The 23,507-nt window shown below is 43.2% G+C and overlaps 1 protein-coding gene across 3 annotated transcripts in view; it reads left to right on the forward strand.

The window, feature by feature from the left end:
• LOC130195216 (rho family-interacting cell polarization regulator 1-like) overlaps window positions 1–23,507 on the forward strand; it is a 56,282-nt gene that overhangs the window by 28,694 nt on the left and 4,081 nt on the right. For 2 of the 3 annotated variants that reach the window (XM_056416612.1, XM_056416614.1), the window contains 19 exons: window positions 3,118–3,171; window positions 3,497–3,646; window positions 4,220–4,283; window positions 4,587–4,630; window positions 5,571–5,696; window positions 6,241–6,389; window positions 7,355–7,487; window positions 7,788–7,904; window positions 10,533–10,658; window positions 14,340–14,488; window positions 14,632–15,319; window positions 16,862–16,995; window positions 19,965–20,076; window positions 20,578–20,713; window positions 21,094–21,255; window positions 21,320–21,478; window positions 21,855–22,051; window positions 22,909–22,992; window positions 23,088–23,178. In XM_056416612.1, coding sequence (XP_056272587.1) covers window positions 3,118–3,171; window positions 3,497–3,646; window positions 4,220–4,283; window positions 4,587–4,630; window positions 5,571–5,696; window positions 6,241–6,389; window positions 7,355–7,487; window positions 7,788–7,904; window positions 10,533–10,658; window positions 14,340–14,488; window positions 14,632–15,319; window positions 16,862–16,995; window positions 19,965–20,076; window positions 20,578–20,713; window positions 21,094–21,255; window positions 21,320–21,478; window positions 21,855–22,051; window positions 22,909–22,992; window positions 23,088–23,178 — 2,875 coding nt within the window. The remainder of the gene's footprint in view (window positions 1–3,117; window positions 3,172–3,496; window positions 3,647–4,219; window positions 4,284–4,586; window positions 4,631–5,570; window positions 5,697–6,240; window positions 6,390–7,354; window positions 7,488–7,787; window positions 7,905–10,532; window positions 10,659–14,339; window positions 14,489–14,631; window positions 15,320–16,861; window positions 16,996–19,964; window positions 20,077–20,577; window positions 20,714–21,093; window positions 21,256–21,319; window positions 21,479–21,854; window positions 22,052–22,908; window positions 22,993–23,087; window positions 23,179–23,507) is intronic. The other variant, XM_056416613.1, reaches the window with a different exon arrangement.

The raw sequence follows: 23,507 nt of genomic DNA on the forward strand, positions 1-23,507 counted from the left end.
GCCGGCCGGCGTTTATGAGATTGGAGTGGGACACGGAGAAAATGTGGAGTGGGTGCTCTTCGCAATAAAACATCTTTGATGGGACGTGTCGCGTCTTGGCCAATCAGCGTCAAGATGTCTTCAGCGTTTGGTGGTTTAGGTTAGCTTGAATGTTAGACGCTACTTCTGCTGCTGTCGCGATGCACGGTGGAGCGATGCTAACAAAGTACCCGTACGTTAAGAGCGATGTGATTTAGCATATCTTTAGTATCGATACTTCATTAAAAGAGCGATCAGAGCGCACGCGCTGCTCCGTGTCAAGCTGTTTGCGCAGCGCACACAGCGAGGGGCGTTAAGTGGCGGAATTTTCGGCTTTAAAAATACAAATAAAAAAAGATGCCAGAAGTGAAATGTTTAAGTTCAGTCTGTAAAGTTCTGTAAATCTACAGCTGCTCTTCCTGATGAACTCTGTATCCTCTGGTCAGAGACTAACGGCCTCATAGTGTATCATCATTGATCAATGCTATGATGGCTCCATGTAGTTTCATTAATATCTTGCTGTATTAATACTAATATTACTGCCATTTGTTAAGTGTTGAAAAAGTTGGTAAAAAGTGAACCATACAGATATTTTATTTATTACTATTATAGATATATATACCAGTATCGTATTTATGGTATACTGTTTTTATGGTATTGTATCATGATATTTATGGCAGGTATGGTATAGAAGATCGTGACAACCAGGTAGAGGCAGAACAGACTCGAGGAACAGACTCATGGCTCAGCAGAGCACAAGACTTGAAGACTTGTTCACGCCAACAACAAAAAAAGGAAGTTGGTTCATGAATGACCATATTATTAGTGCTGTGAAAAATAACGCGTTATGATTAAATTACAGGATTAATTAGTTAATTTTGTTAACGCATTTAACGCATGCGCAAAATGAGCTTCCAATACACCTCTTCAATCTGAACTATGTCCGCTCTCATGCAGACGGTCGTGCTGTTCACCTTCCGCAGGTTCACCTACGGAAACCTTGTTACGACTTTTACTTCCTGTCGATCAGGGGTCTCAACACGTCGATCGCGACCTGCCAGTCGATCGCGGCGTAGTGTTGGTAGATCGCATGACATTAAAAAGATTGGCCCGCCCCCTGACATGTTCTCTAGAGCACATCTTTGTTATTTTATTAAACTAAACGTCTGTTGTTGATCGTATCTCCACAGCAGCATGTCATTTCTGTCTCTTCGCGTTGCGTTAACACTTATCGATCTCCGTCTCGCGCGCCGCAGAGCTCCGTGCGCGCGAGTTCACGGCCCAGTTCATGAAGAAAACCCACACAGTCAGTTTGCCTCAGCAGCTGCTAGAGGAAGACTATAGGCCTTTAGATTGTATCATGGTGGAGTTAATGGTTGACAAACAAGAGAAAAATGTTCTGTTTAACCCTCCTGTTACCTTTACATTTACTAACATATTTTACCCTCGGGGTCAATTTGACCCCAGCAATTAAAACCTCCAGAAAATTATTAGAATTAATATTGTTTCCCAAGTTTAAGTGTGAGGTACTTTATGTTTGTTTGTTGACTACCTAAATAGCCCTCTAAATAAATAAAAAAGTTGATATTTCTGATATGTTTGACACAGTGAAAAACATCCTGGGGTCAAATTGACCCCAAAGAACACCGACATTAAACATTGAATGGGGTCAAATTGACCCGAAAGGTAACAGGAGGGTTAAACATTCTGTTTAGGATGAAGATGTATTAATGTTCCATATGGAAGAAAACTGCTAAATAACTGCTGAGTTGCAGCACCATTGTATAGAAGAATGTATAAATGTATATATCCGTCTTTTGTCATAAATCTCTGTTTTCACAAAATATACCGAGAATTTCGGTAATATGTGATTAATCATGATTAATCCACAGAAATTTGTGATTAACCTGATTAAAAATTGTAATCGTTTCACAGCCCTACATATTATACACAATATTACTATTATTATAGTATTATAGGGCCCGATCACTGACTTGGTGTCAGAATGGAGGACCTATAGATTATCATACAACGTCCAACGTCGATGTTCGTGGAAGTCACCACCAGCACCCCCCCCGCGCGCCTATCCTCCTCACCTTTTTCACCCCTGACCCGTTTTCATGCCTGCATACTGTCCCATCAAATTGGGGTAGCTGCACTGTACAAGCTGGTCAGACCAGACAGCAGTTCTCTGGTCTTCGCAGGACCGTGTCCACACCCCGCAGACTCACATGTGCCACGTCTTGCCTTTTTCTCATGCTGAGCACAGCAGACGTCCTTCATGCCGTTTCCAGAGGGGATTGGTCTGGACACGTCTGTCGACTTAAAGGATGCCTCTTGTCAGGTTTCTATTATGCTTCACAGACGGTTCCTTTGTTTCGCTTTCCAAAGCCATTATTCCCAGGCTTCTTCCATTTGGACTTTCACAGGAGTTTTCACAATGGGTGTTACTGCTGCCCTGCAATAACAGGGCATGAAGATACTGTCATACCTGGACGATTTGGCTGATCTGTGCGCCATACCTGTTTAAGGCTGCACAGGACACTGCTCGCCCTCTAACTCTCACCCTGCCCGGTTGGGCCTCTGTGAACATAAAGAAGAGCTCTCTGAGCCATTTTAAGAGCATACACTTCATCGGTGTATCTCTGGACGCAGCCACTATGAGGGCCTGTCCGTCACTCAAACGGGTGGATGACATCCTCCGCAGCCTTTCCCTCTTCTGAGGGGGCGGGCGGTTGTCTTTCGTCCTCTTTTCTTTGCCTGTTGGGCAAATGGACAGCTGCATCAGCCATCTCTTCTTGGGCTTTATTTATTCAATTCAGTTTTTTTTGTGTAGCCCAATATCACAAATTACAAACTCCCCTCAGAGGGACAATCTGGACACATACGACATCCCTGACCTTTGACCTCACATTGGGTCAGGAAAACCTCCCAAAAAAACTGAAAAAACAGAAGGAGGTGGAAAGGCGAGGGGGCGGGGCATATCACCAGGGCCATGGCAGGAGGCCAGCCCACATTTAGAGTGCCTGGATTGGCCCATTGAGAGCATCTCAAGTGGACCAATGGGAACGTATGTGACTCTGTGCTTACCCCTGACAGCAAGTGAAGGTGACGGAGAGATACATAAGACGACTGGAGTTCCACCTCAGCAAGGTGAGACCACCGTGACCCCCTCAAACGAAGCCTCTGTCAATGGTACCTTTTAACTGGTTTTATATATATATCTGCTGTTGGGTTCGTTAATGAGTATCAATTAACAACACTGTGTGTTTGTGTTCCAGCCCTGGCAAGCACCATTAATATTGCTCAGTTTCAAGTGAACTTATTGCAGCTTATAGAAGTTAAAAATTATCTTCAAATCAAGTTTATATTGATCAATTGGATCAGAATCGGCCCTGATTCTTCAAATTCAGACCGAAACTCCATCATTTCATTTAATTACAGTAATGCATGTCTTCCATATTCTACCCGTCTCCAGATCGAGGAGCTGTATGACGCGTACTGCCTCCACCGGAGACTCCGGGACGGAGCCAGCAAGATGGTGAAGGCGTATACGGCCTCGCATCTCAGCAAGGAGGCCCGGGAGAGTTTAGCAGAGGCCAACAAAGGATACAAGGAGTACACAGAGGTGAAGCGACGAGGACAGAGGAGAGGAGAGGAAGTGGACTAGATATCAGGGTCCAAAAGTATTGTGGGAGAAGAGGACCATAATTGAAGAGTAGGACATTAGTGTACGATAAGGGAGTTTATTGTCATTGTGAAAACATACAACGAAATTAAGCTGGCGACTCATCATTCAGTACAGCAGCAACAGATCACAAAAACGTTTTGACACTTCTAATTTAAAACAAGACATTTAAAAATAAATAAAACATAAAACATAGCCATCAATGGCTTAAAAGCCCTGTGTTTTATGATGTATTTAGGTTTTATTTAGGATGTAACGTATCACAACTAAAGTGCTCGTTCATAAACTACAGCTCTGTAGTTCATATCTGTAGTGAAGGTTATTTTTATATATATATTTCTATTTAGGATGTAATGTATCACAACTAACGGGTTTGTTCATAAACTACAGCTCTGTAGTGAAGGTTATTTATAAATATATTTTTTTCTATTTAGGATGTAACGTATCACAACTAAAGGGTTTGTTCATAAACTACAGCTCTTCAGTGAAGGTTCCCTCTGGTTCTCTCTGTAGAACATGTGTTTGCTGGAGAGCGACCTGGAGAACCAGCTGGGAGAGTTCCACATCAGGATGAAAGGTAAGAATGACAAAAGTGGATCAATATTTGAGTCATTATATTTAATAATATTCCATTTAGATACGTTTTCAACCGTTTTGGCCTGAATCCTGTTTTCTTTCACATAAATCGGTCCACAAGAAATCCCTTAAAATAGAGAAAAATAAATGTTTGATGCTGAAAAATATTCCCGAGGAAGAACTAGCAGACCACTCCATTGTTGAAATGAACCATGGGAATGTAGGAGGCCATTGTTGGGCTGAACAATGCATCAATTCTTAGATCCAGTCCCGACGGGTCAATCTGCTTCTGTTTGTCTTTCAGGTCTGGCCGGATTTGCTCGATTATGTTCCGGTGACCAGTATGAGGTCAGTGATCTTTCTCTAAACACTCTAGACCAGTGGTTCTCAAACTGTGGTGAGCTACAAAGGCATTACAGGTGGGGCACGAGAGGAAATGCAGATTTTTTTATTTCAAGACCTTTATAGAGAACTTCACATATTACAAAGTACACAGACATAAAACTGTCAATTAAATAAAGAGCTAAATGCCTGTACTTTCGTGTAATTGTTTAAGTTACACCGTTAACGGGTTACGATGCGCATGCGCAATGGCCGACTCGCCATGTCTTACCTCCGTGAGATCGGCTTTCCTGCTGTTACCCTTCAAAACAAGAGTTCAACATTAAGCTTTGTTGAGAGTCGCAGTATCAATCCTGTTTTAAAAAGAGCTGTAGTGGAAAGCTCATTGGAGCGTATAATAATGATAAAACGTGATGACTTGCGCATATCTGCACTCCTTTTGTTTTGCAAAGGTTGCACGTTATTGTTGTTTTGAAAATATATGCAGTGTACAACTCAGTGAAACTCTTTTTTCCCAAATATTTGAACTTGGTTTTTTTTGTTTTTCACAGGTTGCACTGAATAGTTATTATCTTAAGAAGATATTCAGTGCAAAACACGTTAATTGCAGCCAAAATAAGCAATTCTTTGCCAAATGTTAGTTCTTTTTTGCACAGAAAGTACTGTATTTGTATTTTAAAAAGTGATTGAAAACTTGTTTTTTGTCTGATGGAGCAATCTGGTTTAATTGAAAGTGATTGCAAAGTAATTCTATAATTTGAAAAAGCACCAATGGAGGAGTCACAAAACGTTATTTCAATACAAATTCAGCATAGACCATTTAGTTACAATTTTGTTGTGGGGCGCGTACATCTTTCTTCCTCCGAAGTGGGGCGTGACAGAAAAAGTTTGAGAACAACTGCTCTATACACACATGCACAACGGAGACTGACGTGTGTGTGTTCAGATCTTCATGAAGTACGGTCGCCAGCGGTGGAAGCTCCGCGGCCGAATAGAGATCAACGGAAAGCAGGTGTGGGACAGTGAAGACATGGTATTCGTGCCGCTCGTCAGTGACTTCCTGTCTGTGAAGGTCAGTCTGTTTGTGAATAACTTTAGATTCATTTTGATGGATACGTATGGGTTCAGATCAGTCTCAATAATTGCAAATGCACACAGACTCACAAACGCAAACACACAGATTCACAAATATATTCAATTTACAAAGGCACGCAGAACGATTCACAAATACATTCCAATGCACACATAAATAAATGACCATATGTTTGTGGATCGCTACACATTTGTTTGTGGGTTCTTGAGACTCCCCTGCCGAGGCTTGATTTGCAAATGCGTTTTTTTCAACATAGACCTATCTGTAGCCAATCAGATATCGCCCTCATTTTCAAATCTTCGAATCTTTGTTTGCATTTGTGAGTCTCTGTGTGCATTTTCAATTATTGAGACTGATCTGACTCCATACATACTCGGTATACTTAAAGAGTTCCGGTAGCCTATTCATACCCATTGCTGTATGTTGTGTTGCAGACAGTATTGGGGTCGATGGTTGTATTCTTATAGGACCGGAATGATTAACACAAATCGACCTGTCGCACTATGTTTCTGTGGTCTACTAGGTGACGGAGCTGAAAAGCTTAGCCAATCACGTAGTGGTAGGGAGTGTTTCCTGCGAGACCAAGGACCTGTTTGCCGCCCTCCCCCAGACGGTTGCCGTGGATATTAATGACCTCGGGACCATTAAACTCAGCCTGGAAGTCACTTGGAAGTAAGTTTGGCCAACACTCATGTCCATATAGTGAGATGGATGCTGAGCACTTTAATATAAAGTGTTATTCATTAAAGTTACTGTGAAGAACCAGTCTAAGTTTAGTCCCGATCCTCTACGTCAGCGGTTCCCAACCACTGGGCCGCGGCCCTTTTCCGGTTTGTGGGGTCTGTCGATACCGGGCCGCACAGGACGAATGACAAAAGAGTGACTGACGGTGGCCTTAAAAGTATGTTTCAGATTAAAATCAAGGCAAAAGGCACGCTTTCATTTCCAACATCCTGTCTTTGTGAAGCGGGTTTTCTGCAGTGACCGTGACCAGAACTCAGTTACGCAGTAGACTGGACTCGGGTGTCGTTGTCTCCCATCACCCCGAGACGGGACCGGCTTGTTGCAGAAAAACAAGCTTAGGGCTCCCACTAATTTTGCGTGATGGAGAGTTGTATTTATATGCACTTTATTTTGTTTTAATGCAGGTCGTATGAATGTATGACATCATATTTACTGCCCACATCTGTGAACATATGGTCTTATAGCCGGTTGGTCCGTGGCACAAAAATGGTTGAGGACCACTGCTCTGTATGACCCACATCAGAACACAGACCAGGTCCACCAGAAACTCCTTCAGCTCAGACTCCAGTTGAGACCAGCCCACTGTGGACAGATCCAGATAGGGCCTTAGACCTGCAGCCAAAGCTCCAGGGGGAGGAGGAGAGCTCAGCTCCCGGGCCCAGGACCAGGTATCGCCGGGTCTGCCGGAGACTAGGAAGGCACCGGGGAGAACCAAGACTGAGCCAGGCCGACTTTGAGACCCAGTAAAAAAAACAGTAACAAATGAGATGTTTTCTCAAGGGATTGTGGTTCTCGCAAACGCTTCCTCGGTAAAGTCGTTGTGGCTTTAAATATATTGAATTTGTATTTATCTCGTCATTTATCTTCCCCATCCCTGTATCTCTCTCCGTCAGTCCATTTGATAAAGATGACCAGGGATCAGTGGCGAGCACCGTCAACAAAGCTCCAACTGTCAGCAAGAGAATCTCCACCATCTTCAACCAGAGTCCTCCTGACACGCCATCTTTACGCGAACAAGCCTTCTACGTGAGTTCCTTTGTGTTCTCCTCGTCTCTCTTTCTCCACTTATGAGTCTGGAATATTAAGCTAGAAGTTGCTGGTATTTTGTATATTGCTGGTATATTCTCTGGAGGAGCTGACGGAAGACCACACATCTTCTTGACATCGACTGTAATGCTTGTAGTTTGTTTGAAGACAAGAAGCCAAAACGTTCTCCTCATAGAATAGATGGGTAGAACTGGCCGTGTCCTCTCAGAGAACTAGAGTTCAGAGAACCACCAAACCACTTTGCCCTTTTGTTCCACCTGCTGCTACGTTGACGTGCAGTCTCTGCCTCGAGGCGTGAATATGCGGCAGCACTGGCCGCTGCTGGACATTTTCAGAGACACGCTTAGCCAGAGCTGCTCCTGTCGCGACAGCTCGCCAACCAGACCGCCCAGTGCAGTAAGTCCATACGGGGAATGTAAGAACACAGAGCCCACTGGTGTAGTGACTAGTGGTGCAGACACCTAGAACACTAGTCTCCCTTTGTCTCTGTGTGGTTTCATGGGAACATGTGTGCAAGGTTTTCAAACATCCCTCCAGCTCATTTCACTGGTTGATAACAGGAAGTGGAAATCTGTCGCTCTAGTGTTTGGTCACACTGAAGATTTGCATACATATGACTCCCCACTGGCCTGTAGTTCCAATTACAACCTCCCCATAGAACCCTGACGGTACTTTCTGATGACGAACCCTTAGAGAGTCGTGTACCTGTAACTCTGTATGATGTGAGACAGACAAACAAACCTCCAGGGGAAGTTGTGTAGAAAAGAAGAAAAAAAGGTGAATGGTTAAAAAAAACTGTCAATGTTTACAGACTCACTTTCTGATTCAGCTTACAACCAGGCGGCAACCTCCGGTTCTGCCGAGTGAAGTCAATACGGAAGTGTCTTAAACCTGCATTCTCTCTCCTGACCACCAGAAGGCGACTCTTCTGGTTGTATAGAAGTCTATGCTTCATGTGTTAAAGCTGCATTCTCTCTCCTGACCACCAGGGGGGTGTCTCCTCTGGTTGTATAGAAGTCTATGCATCATGTTTTCAGGCTGCATGCTCTCTCCTGACCATCAGGGGGCGACGACTCTGGTTGTATAGAAGTCTATATATATGACTCTACTCCTCTCTTGATTTATTCCCTCAGTAAACATGAGTTTATGTCTCAATCTCTAGTTTCAAGTCTTCTTCAATACAGCATGATGTCATCATTTTGTACATTATGGTAATTTAGAGTCAAACGGAGCATAAAGCAGGGGACGCTTTAGGGCGGGGCTACAATGTGAGTGACAGGTCTCTACCAGAGACATACACGGTGTCAAAATATCGTAACTTCGGTTAATTGGCTGCAAAAAAACATCATGTCCAATAACTATCCAAGATAGATAAAAACTCTACAATTCAATTCAATTCAGTTTATTTGTATAGCCCAATTTCACAAATTACAAATTTGTCTCGGAGTGCTTTACAATCTGTACACATAGACATCCCTGCCCCAAAACCTCACATCGGATCAGGAAAAACTCCCAAATAACCCTTCGGGGGAAAAAAAGGGAAGAAACCTTCAGGAGAGCAACAGAGGAGGATCCCTCTCCAGGATGGACAGAACAATAGATGTAATGTGTACAGAAGGACAGATTTAGAGTTAAAATACATTCAATGAATATGACAGTGTATGAATAGTTCATAGGAGGCATATTCCACGATGGAGACCTCCACGATCCATCAGGCAGATGGAGTTAGAGAGGAGGTGTGGGCGGAGTCTCAACAGTGGGCGGAGTCTCAACAGGACAGTGGCGTAGTCAGGAGCAGGAATTCCATGACCCAGACCTCGATGATCCATCAGGCAGATAGGATCTATGTCGTCTCATAGGGTCCGATGACCCCATGAGACGTGAAGTCACAAGGACTCCGGGGAGAAAGCAGAGTTAGTAACGTGTGATTGAGAGATGAAAATTCATCCCTAAGGAGAGAAAAAAGAGGAGATAGGTACTCAGTGCATCCTAAAACGTCCCCCGGCAGCTATAAGCCTATAGCAGCATATCAAGGGGCTGGACCAGGTGAACCTGATTCAGCCCTAACTATAAGCTCTGTCAAAGAGGAAAGTCTTCAGTCTACTCTTAAACGAGGTGACTGTGTCTGCCTCCCGGACTGAAATTGGAAGCTGGTTCCATAAAAGAGGAGCTTGATAACTAAAGGCTCTGGCTCCCATTCTACTTTTAAAGACTCTAGGAACTACAAGTAGTCCCGCATTTAGTGAGCGTAGCTCTCTAGTGGGGTAATATGGTACTACAAGCTCCTTAAGATATGATGGTGCATCACCAATCAAGGCTTTGTACGTTAAGAGAAGAATTTTAAAAGTGATTCTTCACTTCAGAACATTTGTCCACAAACCAACGGGTGACGTCACGAGGACTACGTCCACTTCTTCTACAGTCTGTGGCTCATACCTGCTGTACTATGGTTGTGTGAGCACACTTTTGTGTGCAAGGGATTATTGCACACCAAAAAAATGTGTTGCACTCATTCTGGAGCATAGTTTTTTACCAATGGGGTCCCTGAAGAGAACCACGATGCCCGTTATATGAACTGAAGATAATTAAAGAATATTTGAGCTGTCGTTCCATTTGACCCCAGCTTTCCCTCAATGTTTGCTTTTTGATGCGTGAAGGATCAGCAGAATCTTGCACAGTGGAAACAATCAAGAGGGACTAAGTAAGTGAATGGCGGGAAGCGGCCGGCCGGGTTGCCGAGCGGCTCACTGAATGTGCAGCGTGGCGTTGGCCAGTATTATTACCCTGCTCGCTGTTCGTCTGTTGACCCTCAGGGCCCGGCTCCAGGATAGAAGTGAGGCCTTCCGTTTGTGTTGTTTTAGTCCAGTAGCCTCCAGGAGGTTCCCTGTCGTTCCTCTTACCTGGAGTGATGAATGGTTCATAATCCAGGTGGTTTGCCTCTATGACACTCTGCTGAACATCCTTTTAAGCTCCTCCCACATTCTCATCCGTCCAGCCTTTTAAAACCGCGCTGCTCTCTTCTAGAACATGCTGCGCCGCCACGAAGAGGTCGACAACGGGACCGCGTGGTCCAATTCATCAGAATCTTCCGATGACTCCTCCAGTCCTCGGCTTTCTGTGGGGGGGCTACGCAACTCTACACACCACAAGGTAACGCACCAACCAACAGGCCTCCCCTCTGCTTTGGTACGTGTGGATGTGTAAGTCAGCAGAAGGGAAGGGCCTGAATCTAAAGCCACGTACATGGTGATCCATGCAGTCATCAAGCTTTGTCCTCTTCCTCTTTCTAAGTTCAATTGTGCAAGAAATAAGTCAAGTATTAAAAGCATTATAAAGAAATGGAAGGCTTAATATCCTGTAAACTATTTGATTCGTCTCAAAATATGTATTGAAATGCCGATTTTTGTTAGAAACAAGAGGTCTTAAAAATCTGGAAGAAACTTCTTTGTCTAAGACAAGTAGTACTTTTATTAGAGAACCACTTATTGGAAGTCGCTTTGGATAAAAGCGTCTGCTAAATGACATGTAATGTAATGTAACCATGTGGAGCACTTCCTCTTGGGCTGCATTCTTGGTTTCCATTGACAGACTGTACCCATGTCTGTCCTAAACCAGGTCAGCCATTGAAATGATGGCAGTTGTTACACAGGGATTAGGATTCATTGTCATGGCACAGGTATAAAGATTTGTCTTATGTCTGGGGGATTTCCGGCTACACCAGCTGCTTTACAGGCCAGACTTCAGGAGTTCATGCTTCAAGGATGGGTTATCATTCTTTGTCCATTACAGTTTCGACTAAAAGCCAACGCTAAAGGAAGGTCTGGCTCCACACAATGTCATTAAACCATCACAATGGTCTTGGGGCGGGGCTAAGCACAATATGCGAAATAGTAAGTGCAGTGTATGTTTGTCCATTATTTCATTTCATCTTTCCTAATAATTTAAGGATAATTCTGAGACCAGACCAAAACAACCAAGCCAGCCCATTGGTTCCCACATATACCGTCTACACCATGGGTGGGCAATTATTTTTCCCAGGGGTCCACATGAAAAACGGAAAATATTGATATAATATTGAATGTGTTTACCCTTTGCTCTAGGGCTGGGTGGTATACCGGTTTCAGATTTACATAATACCCTAACTCTCTTAACAGGGTAAAACACCACAACACAAAAGCTTGTTACACATAAACAATTTGTAACACTAATAATTGTACATTTATAAAATTAAACTGCCGAACTGCATGCTGGGTACAGCTCGCCCACTATCACAACAAGAAGAAACTCTGTGGCTACATAACAAAATCGAAAAGAGCGATGCAGGAGGAACGACGAGAGACAGAGATCTCGGATGGTTCCATTTGTTTTTCTTATTCAGTGAGAGAAATGTAATCTCTGCTGGGCTTTAATAAGTGTATCAGAGTCCAGCTGAATGTCTGAGGTGGCACAGAATGTCACAGCTGACAGATCATCATGCAGAGCTCCTAACTTGGACGAGTACTTTCGGAGGTGATCAGCTTATGGTGTGACTTCTTTCAGGGTTTGCATGTGAGTGACAGTGTTGGTCTCCAGTTGGCTTGAAAGAAACTGCAACTTTGTCATGAAAGCCTTTTCCAAGTTCTGCATTTCATGAAGAAAAAGGCCCTTGCCTGCAGTTTGGTGTTGAGTTCATTCATCATTGCAGTCACATCCACAACAAATGCTAAATCTGCCATCCAGTCCCCATCTGAGAGCTCTGGGATGTCTTTGCCTTTCTTCTCACAAAACTCACGAATCTCTGCTTTCAGGTCCCAAAATGTCTTCAGCACTTTGCCCAAGCAGAGCCATCTGACAGTTGAATGATAACCAATGTCACCATGTTCAGTGTCATGCTCCTCCAAAAGCCAAACCAACTGTCTGCGATTTAAAGCTTGTGCCCTGATGAAATTGACTATTTTAGTCACAACATCAGTAACATGGCTCACTTTTAGCACAACACATGCTGATGTAAAATATTATGTAAAAATAAACATTTCTGCTCTGGGTCGATTTCTGTAACTATCTTGCATCCGTTTAAAAAGTTCAACATTTTTACCCGTAAGATTTGGACAACCATCGGTTGTGACACCTGCCAGTCGGTACCATCTCAGTGCCAGCTCGTCCATGCATGCAGTAACCTCCGTGAACAGATCGCCCCCCCGTCGTCGTCCCTTTCATTGACCCCAACTCTGCCAACTCCTCCACAATCTTTAAGTCTTTCGTTATCCCACGAGAAAACACAAGTAACTGGTCTGTGTCACGGACATCACAGCTCTCGTCCAAAGCTAAGGAGATATTTGCCACCTTACGTTGCAGCTGAAGCTCCAGATTCCCCGCGATGTCCTCGATCCTTCTCGTCACAGTTCGCCTGGACAGCGGGGCTTTCTCAAATGCTTCTTTTTTTTCCGGGGTATATTAGCGACGCAGAGTCCACCAAGCACTCTAATGAACTCCCCCTTTGAGAATGCTTTGCTGTTTTTCGCGATTTTGTGTGATATCACAAAGCTGGTCTTGGTTGCTGCACCACTGTGAAGCTTCGTAAAACAGCAGTGTTGCCTCTGTAGCTTAGCTAGCAAAGCTTCTGATGTCCGTGCCCGTTCAGCATCGGTCAAGCTTTTGTATGTCCCCACATGTTTTTTATTGTGATGTCGATTCAAATTATACTCGGCAATCTGCTCTCCGCTAACTAAACATACAGCTTCGCCTCTGATTTCAGTCAATAAATACTTGTCGGTCCATATTTGGTTGACAACCCGGCATTCGGCATCAACCTTTCTTTTTTTAGCATGAGCGGATATTGTTGCTATCTTGTGACGAAGTAACGTCAGGTAAGTAACGTCAGATAAACTATAAAATATATATTCAATGTATAATATATTTATAAAATATATATAAGCAACAAAGTTTTAGTCCACAAGTTAGGTAAAATTAGAAAATACGAAAATACTATAACAACTCTGCTGTTATGTTAAAGTTAAATGCTGTACTGTACAGATGCGCTGCAATTTCTTACTGTTCGTGTGACATTAAATGTGTTTGAGAACAGGCACCGGGTGAGGGACACACACACAAGACGCAATTGTGTAGTTTCAGAACGTATGTCGTGGAGCGCGTGGAGAGCCTGCTTAAAACCTATTTATTTTTTTGCTGTGGTTCGGGCCGGCAGTAAACCAGTTGCAGTTCAGTAATAAAGCAAAGTTTAGGGCCCAGTCAACGTCAGCCCGCGGGCCGTATGCTGCCGTGCTATGCCCAGGTTCACAGATGTGTAGTTTAATCATTAATGAAGGCTCTATTATTTACCAAACCACCGTTTTCATGAAACATTAACTTTGATTTCATTATTAATTTACTGGTGTGTACATATTTTGACGGTATATTATGTGAGAAACAGAGTTGCAACACCAGCACTATCACCTCGGCTCCACATGGAGTTCATATTGGGAGATGTAATACAACAATAGATATTCATTACAACAATATCAGCTTTTCCATTACTTACAATTTATTTGTGTCTCTAACTTATTCACCCTGAACTCTCAAATTAGTGTGCTGCATTTGAAATTCAGAACATATCTCACATGGCTCTAAACACAGCGACAGCTGAGCAGATAACGGTGCTAACGGAGCCAACAGCGCAGACAATTAGAACCGCCTCTCTGTAGAGTTGAGGATGTGTGCCTCATTTGGAACGCCGAAAATACAACTTAATATTAATCTTCATCAGTGGTCTGGTATCCCCAAAAGGACCCAGAAACGGGGAGTTCGTCACACTTTCGTCACTAACTACGTCCACGTCTCTCTCTCGCTCGCTAGTCGGTGGTGGTAACGCCAGACATCCAGCCAGCTGCGAGCGGGAGCTCCTCCCCGCAGCCCGACATCTCCTCAACTCCAAACTCCACCCACAAAGTCAGCAACATCAGGGGGGATCCCAACACATCCAGAAACCGAACGCAGAGCGACAGGTGGAGTCTGATTTTGGTTTCTGTGATTCTTTGTTGGGCGGAATTAATTGAAAATGTACTTCACAGTCTCGTAGATTAAAGTTCTTGGTATATAGCGTGCATATTGATATTAACATTAAACTAATACTCATACTGCTTTGCAGGGAAGAGGAAGAGGGGGCGGTCACTGTGATGACTAGCCCTGACGGCGAGGAAGATGACGCAGGGAAACAGTCTTCCACGATGGCAGATGGGGCGACGACCATCGGCCACGCCTCCCGGAGCTTCTCGCGGTCTCTCAGCCACATCAGCGAAAACAGCGCCGACGGTGTCATGGTGACGGACAGGTCAGCCGACTCCGGGGAGGCAATGTCTTTGGCCTCGGGGCTGTCCGTCAACGACATCGAGATGGAGCTGCCCGGCAGAACTCCGCCCAGCGGCATCGCCTCGGACTCCGACATGTCACAAACCGGGCTCATAACGCCCGACGACGTCAAGGATCAGCACAGGAAGCAACTAGACACATCCGTCACCGTCCCGTCACCCTCCCCTCCCAGGACTAAAGCAGTGGACTCTAACACTCCATCACAGATGAACACACACCCACCGCCAGAGAGCAACACGCGCCCAGAGAGCGGCGACGTGTCCTACATAGCCCGGTGGGTGGTGGTGGAGGAGGAGACTGCGGCGGCGGGAGTAGACTGTCTATCCGGAGAGGGAGACGGTCTGGTGGACAGTGGGCTGGAGGACGCCCTCACTGCTGTGGTTTCCTCTATGGATGATTACCGAGGACAGTTCCCCGAGTTACAGCTACTGGAGCAAGAGCTGCAGCTGCTGCAGGTCACACTGAAGGTGAGCACGGAGCACCACAAGTAGAAGTAACGACACTTTGTTTACCTAATGTGGATGTGAATGACATCATTTCAACCCTGGATGGTTATCCTCCGGTAAAGGTGCATAAACAGTGGTTTATGGTCAGGATGTGATGTCACAATATCATCTCCCGATTACATAAATCTGCTACATAAGTGTGATCACACAAATCCCACGTTATTATTTTGGACAATAAGTCACAATAATTTGCTTTATTACATTCTCCCATTTGGCAAATCAGATATGCATGGACCATGTTGTCAGAAAGTAAACGTAGAGTGTCAACGTGTGTCGTAAACTTCGATCCTTCCAGTACAGACTCCCAGAGGTCAGCTGTGAGCCTATCACATTACATCAAGTCAATAACATTACACACAGGGACCAATCATGTTTTAATCTCAATCAAAGATTGTATCAGGTAACTAACTTTGGGTACTTAGGAGATAATGATTCATTCCATTCCATTATCCATACGGCTTATCCTTCTTTAGGGCGCTGGAGCCAGAGATAATGATGTGAGGTTTAATCAAGGCAATCTGTGGTTGAAACATTGTATCTGGCATGTCCATATATACACTACCGTTCAAAAGTTTGGGATCACTTAGAAATGACTTTATTTTTCAAAGAAAAGCACTGTTTTTTCAATAAAGATAACATTAAATTAATCAGAAATACACTCTCTACATTGTTAATGTGGTAAATGACTATTCAAGGTGGAAGTGTCTGGTTTCTAATGAAATATCTCCATAGGTGTATAGAGGCCCTTTTACAGCAACTATCACTCCAGTGTTCTAATGGTACATTGTGTTTGCTAATCGCCTTAGAAGACTAATGTCTGATTAGAAAACCTGTGCAATTATGTTAGCACAGCTGAAAACAGTTATGCTGGTGATATAAGCTATACAACTGGCCTTCCTTTGAGCTTGAAGTTTGTAGAACAAAATTAATATTTCAAATATTAATCATTATTTCTAACCTTGTCAATGTCTTGACTATATTTTATATTCATTTGATAAATAAAAGTGTGATATTTCATGGAAGACACAAAATTGTCTGGGTGATCCCAAACTTTTGAACGGTAGTGTACATTCACTTTTTTTTCACTTTTGGCTACTTTTCTGCGCCTCTTCATCAGACTTCATACACACCGTCACAGAGACACGTGGCAGTGGTTGAAATATTTACCTCTGAGAGGGTTATTAGTGGGAAGTGTCCAGCCTTAAACTAATTGCTAGCAAGCGCTAATGCTAATAGCTGGGATACACACACCCCAGCCTGGCATGTAAACAGGGACTCATACTGTACTCTGTCCCCATAAGACTGCTTTTGCAGCACTGAGTGGTATCATCTGGAGGATGTAGTGTGGCAGCGTATCCTCCTATTATAGCAGCTAAAAGTCAACTCAGTCTTTTCAAAATAAACTTCCGTCTTCACAGGAAATAACTTGTTGAGGTTTAGCTATGGACTGTGTATAGGAAGTGGGCATGTCTATCGTGTGTGTGTATGTGTGTGTGTTTGTAGGGCGGTAGGCACAGCCGGTTGCCCAGCGTGGTCAGCCTCACCGTGGAAACGGCTCTGTGCAGCTTTGACTTCCTCAACACGTCTGACGGGGAGGAGGAAGAGGAGAAGGGCAACAGGAGAAAGAGGAGTGGCAGGTCAGTGCTGACTCATGAACTGTGATGTGATGATCTGACTACATGATGGAGAGAACCCTCCAGAGGAACAACCCTTTTCTTTTTACCTTTCACTGGATCAGGTCTGTTTACCAATTGTATTACACATATTATTATGTCCCTATCAGTCGCTGCACACATTTTTTTTTAAATAGTGTCCAGGTTGAAAAGTTCCATCCTTAATGTTGTGGTCAGATTATTTTATGAATGGCTTCAGATGTGATCCTGGCTATAATCTCTCTGCTCATTGGTTCGCTGTTACATCTCCTGGCAGTAAGGAGGCTTGCTGCCATCTAGTGGAGCCAGGTTGTAACATCACTCTGTTGATGTTGAGAGAGAAAGCACTGCTTTCATAACTTCCTCGAAATAACACAACGACATTGAAACTCGACTTCACAAAGATTTATTGTTCTTGCCCTGTTGTTTTATATAGTATCTCATCCCTGTGGAGATTATGATACCTGAAGCTAATGATGTCATCTCATTTCTTGCCTATAAGGGGACTCATTCATACACAAGACGTCGTCTTAACCCTTGTGTCGCCTTCGGGTCAATTTGACCCGATTCAATGTTTAATGTCGGTGTTCTTTCGGGAGTCAACAAACAAACATAAAGTACCTCACACTTAAATTTGGAAAACAATATTAATTCTAATAATTTTCTGGAGATTTTAATAGCTGGGTTCATATTGACCTCAAGGGTAAAATATGTTAGTAAATATAAAGGTAACAGGAGGGTTAAACGTTGAATCGGGTCATATTGACCCGAAGGCAACACAAGGGTTAAGGCTAAGATTATTATCTAATAGTTTTAGAAGGTTTCTAAAGTTGTTGTTTTTTTACATTTTATAATTGCTTTCTAGTCAGAAATCATATTAATTCTTCACTTCCATCACTCACACCGGATCAAGAACGGTTCTGACCAAACACCCATTGAGTGGAGATGCTGCCCTGTGGGCGAAGCTACAGCTCACAGCCATCTTTAATGCAAACGGAATTCATTTTAAATACTGAAATATTTTCATTCACATAAATGTCTGTTAAGTCACTATATTTCACTGAAGGCAGTGACATAAATGTGATTGAGCCAAAATGGCCTACAGATAAAAGTATTGCAATATTTATATATTTGCAGTATTATGAACTGGGTGTCTGTACAGGACTGTCTCAGAAAATTAGAATATTGTGATAAAGTTCTTTATTTTCTGTAATGCAATTAAAAAAACAAAAATGTCATGCATTCTGGATTCATTACAAATCAACTGAAATATTGCAAGCCTTTTATTCTTTTAATATTGCTGATTATGGCTTACAGCTTAAGAAAACTCAAATATCCTATCTCTAAATATTAGAATATCATGAAAAAGTATACTAGTAGGGTATTAAACAAATCACTTGAATCGTCTAATTAACTCGAAACACCTGGAAACACATTTTCAAATGTTTGATTTTGTTTTGCTGTTATAAATCTTTTTTTTTACTTGGTCTGAGGAAATATTCACATTTTATGAGATAGGATTTTAAAGTTTTCTTAAGCTGTAAGCCATAATCAGCAATATTAAAAGAATAAAAGGCTTGCAATATTTCAGTTGATTTGTAATGAATCCAGAATGCATGACATTTTTGTTTTTTTAATTGCATTACAGAAAATAAAGAACTTTATCACAATATTCTAATTTTCTGAGACAGTCCTGTATATAAGAAGTGGACATCTCTGGATTTCTGTTATGAAGCCTTGTGTCGTCATTTTGGTCCTCGTGTTCGTGTGAACAGAAGTGACCATCTTAGGACTGGTGTCGCCTGTCAATCACAGTAGCCCCGCCCTAAAGCATTACCTGCTTTATGGTCTGACTCTAAATGACCATAAAGTACTAAATGATGACATCATGCTGTATTGAAGACTTGAAACTAGAGATTGAGACATAAACTCATGTTTACAATTTTTACTGAGGGAATAAATCAAGAGAGAAGTCGTCATTATATAGACTTCTATACAACCAGAGTCGCCGCCCCCTTTTGGTCAGTAGAGAGAATGCAGCTTTAACACATGAAGCATAGATTTCTATACAACCAGGAGTCGCCCCCTGGTGGTCAGGACAGAGAATCCAGCTTTAACACATGAAACATATACTTCTATACAACCAGAGGAGTCGCCCCTTTTGGTCAGTAGGGAGAATGTAACCTCAACACATGAAGCATAGACTTCTATACAACCAGATGAGTTGCTCCCTGGTGTAAATTAGATGCAGCTTAAACACATGAAGCATAGACTTCTATACAACCAGAGGAGTCGCCCCCTGATGGACAATAGAGAGAATGCAGGTTTAAGAAATGAAGCATAGACTTCTATACAACCAGAGGAGTCGCCCCCTGATGGACAATAGAGAGAATGCAGGTTTAAGAAATGAAGCATATACTTCTATACAACCAGAGGAGTCGCCCCCTGGTGGACAATAGAGATAATGCAGGTTTAAGAAATGAAGCATATACTTCTATACAACCAGAGGAGTCGCCCCCTGGTGGACAATAGAGAGAATGCAGGTTTAATACACTTCCACATTGGAATCACTTTTCAAAGTTTAACATACAGACAACAAATAGAACTATGCACACAATTCTGAAAGATAGCATGTTAGTCTAGAATCCAGACGGCTACCAGGACTGAAATCTTAAGGATTGCCACTTTAAACATCCGTTAGTCCGTGGGGGTCCTTTTTCATCAAAGGATGCACGCATAGATGTCCGCGTACCACCAATCTGTTGTGACAATAAAAGATGTTCTACGTGTCCGTTTGGAAACATAACTGAAGTATGTTTGTGATAATATTCAATTGTATTTGTGTCTTAAAGGTTTAACATAATGTTAATTGATTATGTGTTGCCTGTTTTATATTGTCTTGTGACTTAATGGTACTGATGATGTCATTGCAAGTGCCTCTTGTGTGTCTGCAGGTCTCTGCGGGACAGGGATTGGACCAGCCCCACCTCCCCCCTCACCACAGGCAGCACCCCTTTAGATCGCTGCCTGGTGGTCCATCTGAAGAACTGCAGCACTCAGCTGTTGGTAGGACAGCATTCTTCTGTCAGGACATGTAACCACGGCTCAATAGCACGATACAAGATGAGATAAAACATCTAGATTTCACAAGCCACTTATAGGTTACTCACATAGATTTCAAATTTAAGTATGAATATCATTCAGTCAAATACCGATAGACGGATAACTGGACCTCACGTTCACTACTGCGCTAGTTCTTACACTTTTTTTTTGTGGCATCGCTCTACTACTTGATCAATTATTTTCACATGAGATACTTCATATGTCAATCCATTGTAGACATATTGTAGACCGATTAATAAGGGATCTTATTCATCATCTACATAATTCAATAATTGACTAAAATAATTTGCTACAGTTGAATACGCACTTTTTTGTTGTTTAGAATAGTAAAAAGTAAAAGTTATTTTCAATTGTACCAGTATACATATTTAACTGCCACAGACAGGCAGGCAGATAGACACGTTGTGAGAGGCAGATAAGTGATCCCTGCCACGGTGTCTGCAGTGTCTGGGGATGTTCGGCCCTCTGCGCTGTGGGGAGATGTTCGCCTTGGACCGCCTGCTGAGAGAGGCTCGAGTCCTGGAAATCATCCGACGTGTTGCCACGGGCAACCCCAACCGCCTTCGACAGCCGGCTGACGGTGAGACCATCTCTGGATGTGTGTTTGGGCCTCTGTTCTCTGGAACTGTGTTTGTTTCTCTCATCGTCTCAGCAGAGAAATCATACCCTCCATACCGCTGTTCCATGTTGAAATGTATTTGAAATTCATCAAACTTGCCCAATTGAAACAAATTCCACAACACTTCAAATTCAACATGACTGTTGGATGGAAACACGACTCCTTTGGACAGATGTGCATCCTGAGAATACTCTTTATAAGTAACTGTTTAAATATATCGTTGTAGCACCAAGGAGCTAACGTCATCTAAAGTCCCCCTTCACCTCTCTTGGACCACACCCATCTGTGAACTCCATATTTGCTTCCAGCTAATCCTCCTGAAACTCTTGTGTCTGTCACAGTGATACCACAGCTGGGCCTGTGCTTGGGCGCTGTGTCGCTATGGCAACAGTGTATGGGGCCGGGCAGCGTGTATAGCGTGTCTGCTGACGGCTTCCTGGAGACGCTTTCCACGCTCTACACCGGGGTGCTGCCAGAGAGGGCTGGCAACATGGCTGACACAGGTTGGTTGGTTGGTTGGTTGTGCGTGTGTGTGTGTGTGTGGTTGACACCTATGTGTGTGTCCAGTGTTCCTGAGTCTGGTGGAGCGGGTGCTGGATCAGAGGTTACCGCGTCGAGGCGGCAGCAGAGACGGAGTGATGGTGACGCTGTTCCAGTTGTGGAGTTACTTAGAGGCCAACAGCATTATAGACATGGAGACACTCATCACCGAGCTAGCAGAAGAAGGTATCACACACACACACACACACGACGCTTAAAGCTAGGGTTGGTAGTGTTGAAAAACATTACCAGGTATGGCAGAATTTAATTTACAGTGAAAGTAGCAGCACAAGCTCCAAAATGTACTAAATCTAGAGAGAAATTTGCCAAGTCTGGCGGTCTGACATTCACGATCTTTTCCTAAATCTCACTCAGTAGTTTTGTTGCCTACATTCCTTTTAGTGTATAAAGTGTAGTAATTTTGACATGTGTAGATGATACAGGATTTATTTAATTTTTCTTGTCCGAGCATTTGATTACTTGATAACTGTCAGAATGTAAACATATGTTTAGAAGAGAATTATGGACGCTGCCTTCACTGACGGTAACCTCCCTCCAACAGTGTGGCTCGTGCAGAGCTTGGCGTCATGTGACCAGGAAGTGATCGTGCCCGCTTTGCGGTGTCCTGCCGAGTGCAGCCTGAGGAGGGAGGGGCTTCACGCTGTGGCCAAACTACTGAAAGACCCGCGAGGCAAAGTGTCGGCATCCGCCAGCTCCGTGCTGAGGAGCCTGGCGGCCCAGCCCCCCCAGAGGGAGCAGGTGAGGATACAACATTTAAAAAAGATGTTTCTATTTGACTAAATGTGGTTATTTTTTACTTTTCTCTCTGACCTGACGTCATGTCCGAAATACTAAGGATGTCTCTCAGATTGTAAGAAAAGAAAGACACAATTTGTAATTTGTGATATTGGGCGATACAAAATAAACTGAATTGAATTTAATCATTTTATTTTAAGTTTTTACAAGATACACATTACCTCACATTACTAGACAACAACAAAAAACAACAACAACAAATAAATACAAATTACATAACAACATAACAACCAACTATACAAACAATGTACACTGTCAGACACACTGACATTGAAAACCGTGTATTAATAAATGTAAATACGTGAAGTAGCGTGACAAGACGGTGGCTCGGGAGAGGTCCATCAGGAGGAGCGGGGCTCTGCTAGTGGTCACACAGAACTGCAGTCATTCTACACATAGACACGGGCAGGATCAAGTTCACAGTTGCACTTAATTCAATTCAGTTTATTTCTACGGCCCAATTTCACAAATTACAAACTTCACTCCGAGGGCTTTACAATCTGTACACATACAACATCCCTGACCTTTGACCTCACATCAGATGAGGAAAAACTCCCAAGAAATAGAAAAAACCCTTTCAGGGGGGAGAAAAGGTAAGAAGCCTTCAGGAGAGCAACAGAGGAGGATCCCTCTCTAGGATGGACAGAACAATAGATGTCATGTGACCAGAAGAACAGTGTTACAGAGTTACATAAACATTCAATGAATTTGACAGACTGAAGAGTTGTGATGTGAATATAGTAGGCCTGAGAGGTAGGGGAGGAGTCATGTGTCCTGTGACCACTCTGTCGTCTCCTCAGGCTCTGGTCAGCTGTCTGGAGCTGCTGGAAGACGAGCACGTGGACACCAGAGTGTGTGGCTGCAAGGCATTAGCGTGTCTCAAGGTGAACCTGAATAACATCTGTATAACATCTGTATTCACACTGATGTCCTCACCGTGCTGACCACCGCTGAGCTCCTACTGTTGTTGTTGTTCCAGGCCAAAGAGAGCATCGACCAGCTGGTGTATCTTTGTCGGACGGACAAAGATGAAGTGAGGGACGCTGCCAAGCAAGCGCTGCTGGTGCTCGGTAAGGAAAGTCCTCCTTCTACTCCTCCTTCTTCTTATACTCCTCTGTGCTCTTCTTCTTCTCCTTCTCCTTCTCCTCCTCTTCCTTCTTCTTATACTCCTCTGCGTTCTTCTTCTTCTTCTCCTTCTTCTCCTCCTCCTCCTCCTCCTTCTTCTTCTTCTCCTCCTCCTCCTCCTTCTTCTTCTCCTATTTCCTCTCCTCCTCCTTCTCCTCTTGATGACTTGATGAGAACATATAGATTAATGTGTGTGTATATATATATATATACATATGTGGATATATATTCATGTGGATATATATATATATTCATGTGGATATATATATTCATG

Source organism: Pseudoliparis swirei, chromosome 6, assembly GCF_029220125.1.
Source record: "Pseudoliparis swirei isolate HS2019 ecotype Mariana Trench chromosome 6, NWPU_hadal_v1, whole genome shotgun sequence".
Classification (NCBI taxonomy): Eukaryota; Metazoa; Chordata; class Actinopteri; order Perciformes; family Liparidae; genus Pseudoliparis; species Pseudoliparis swirei.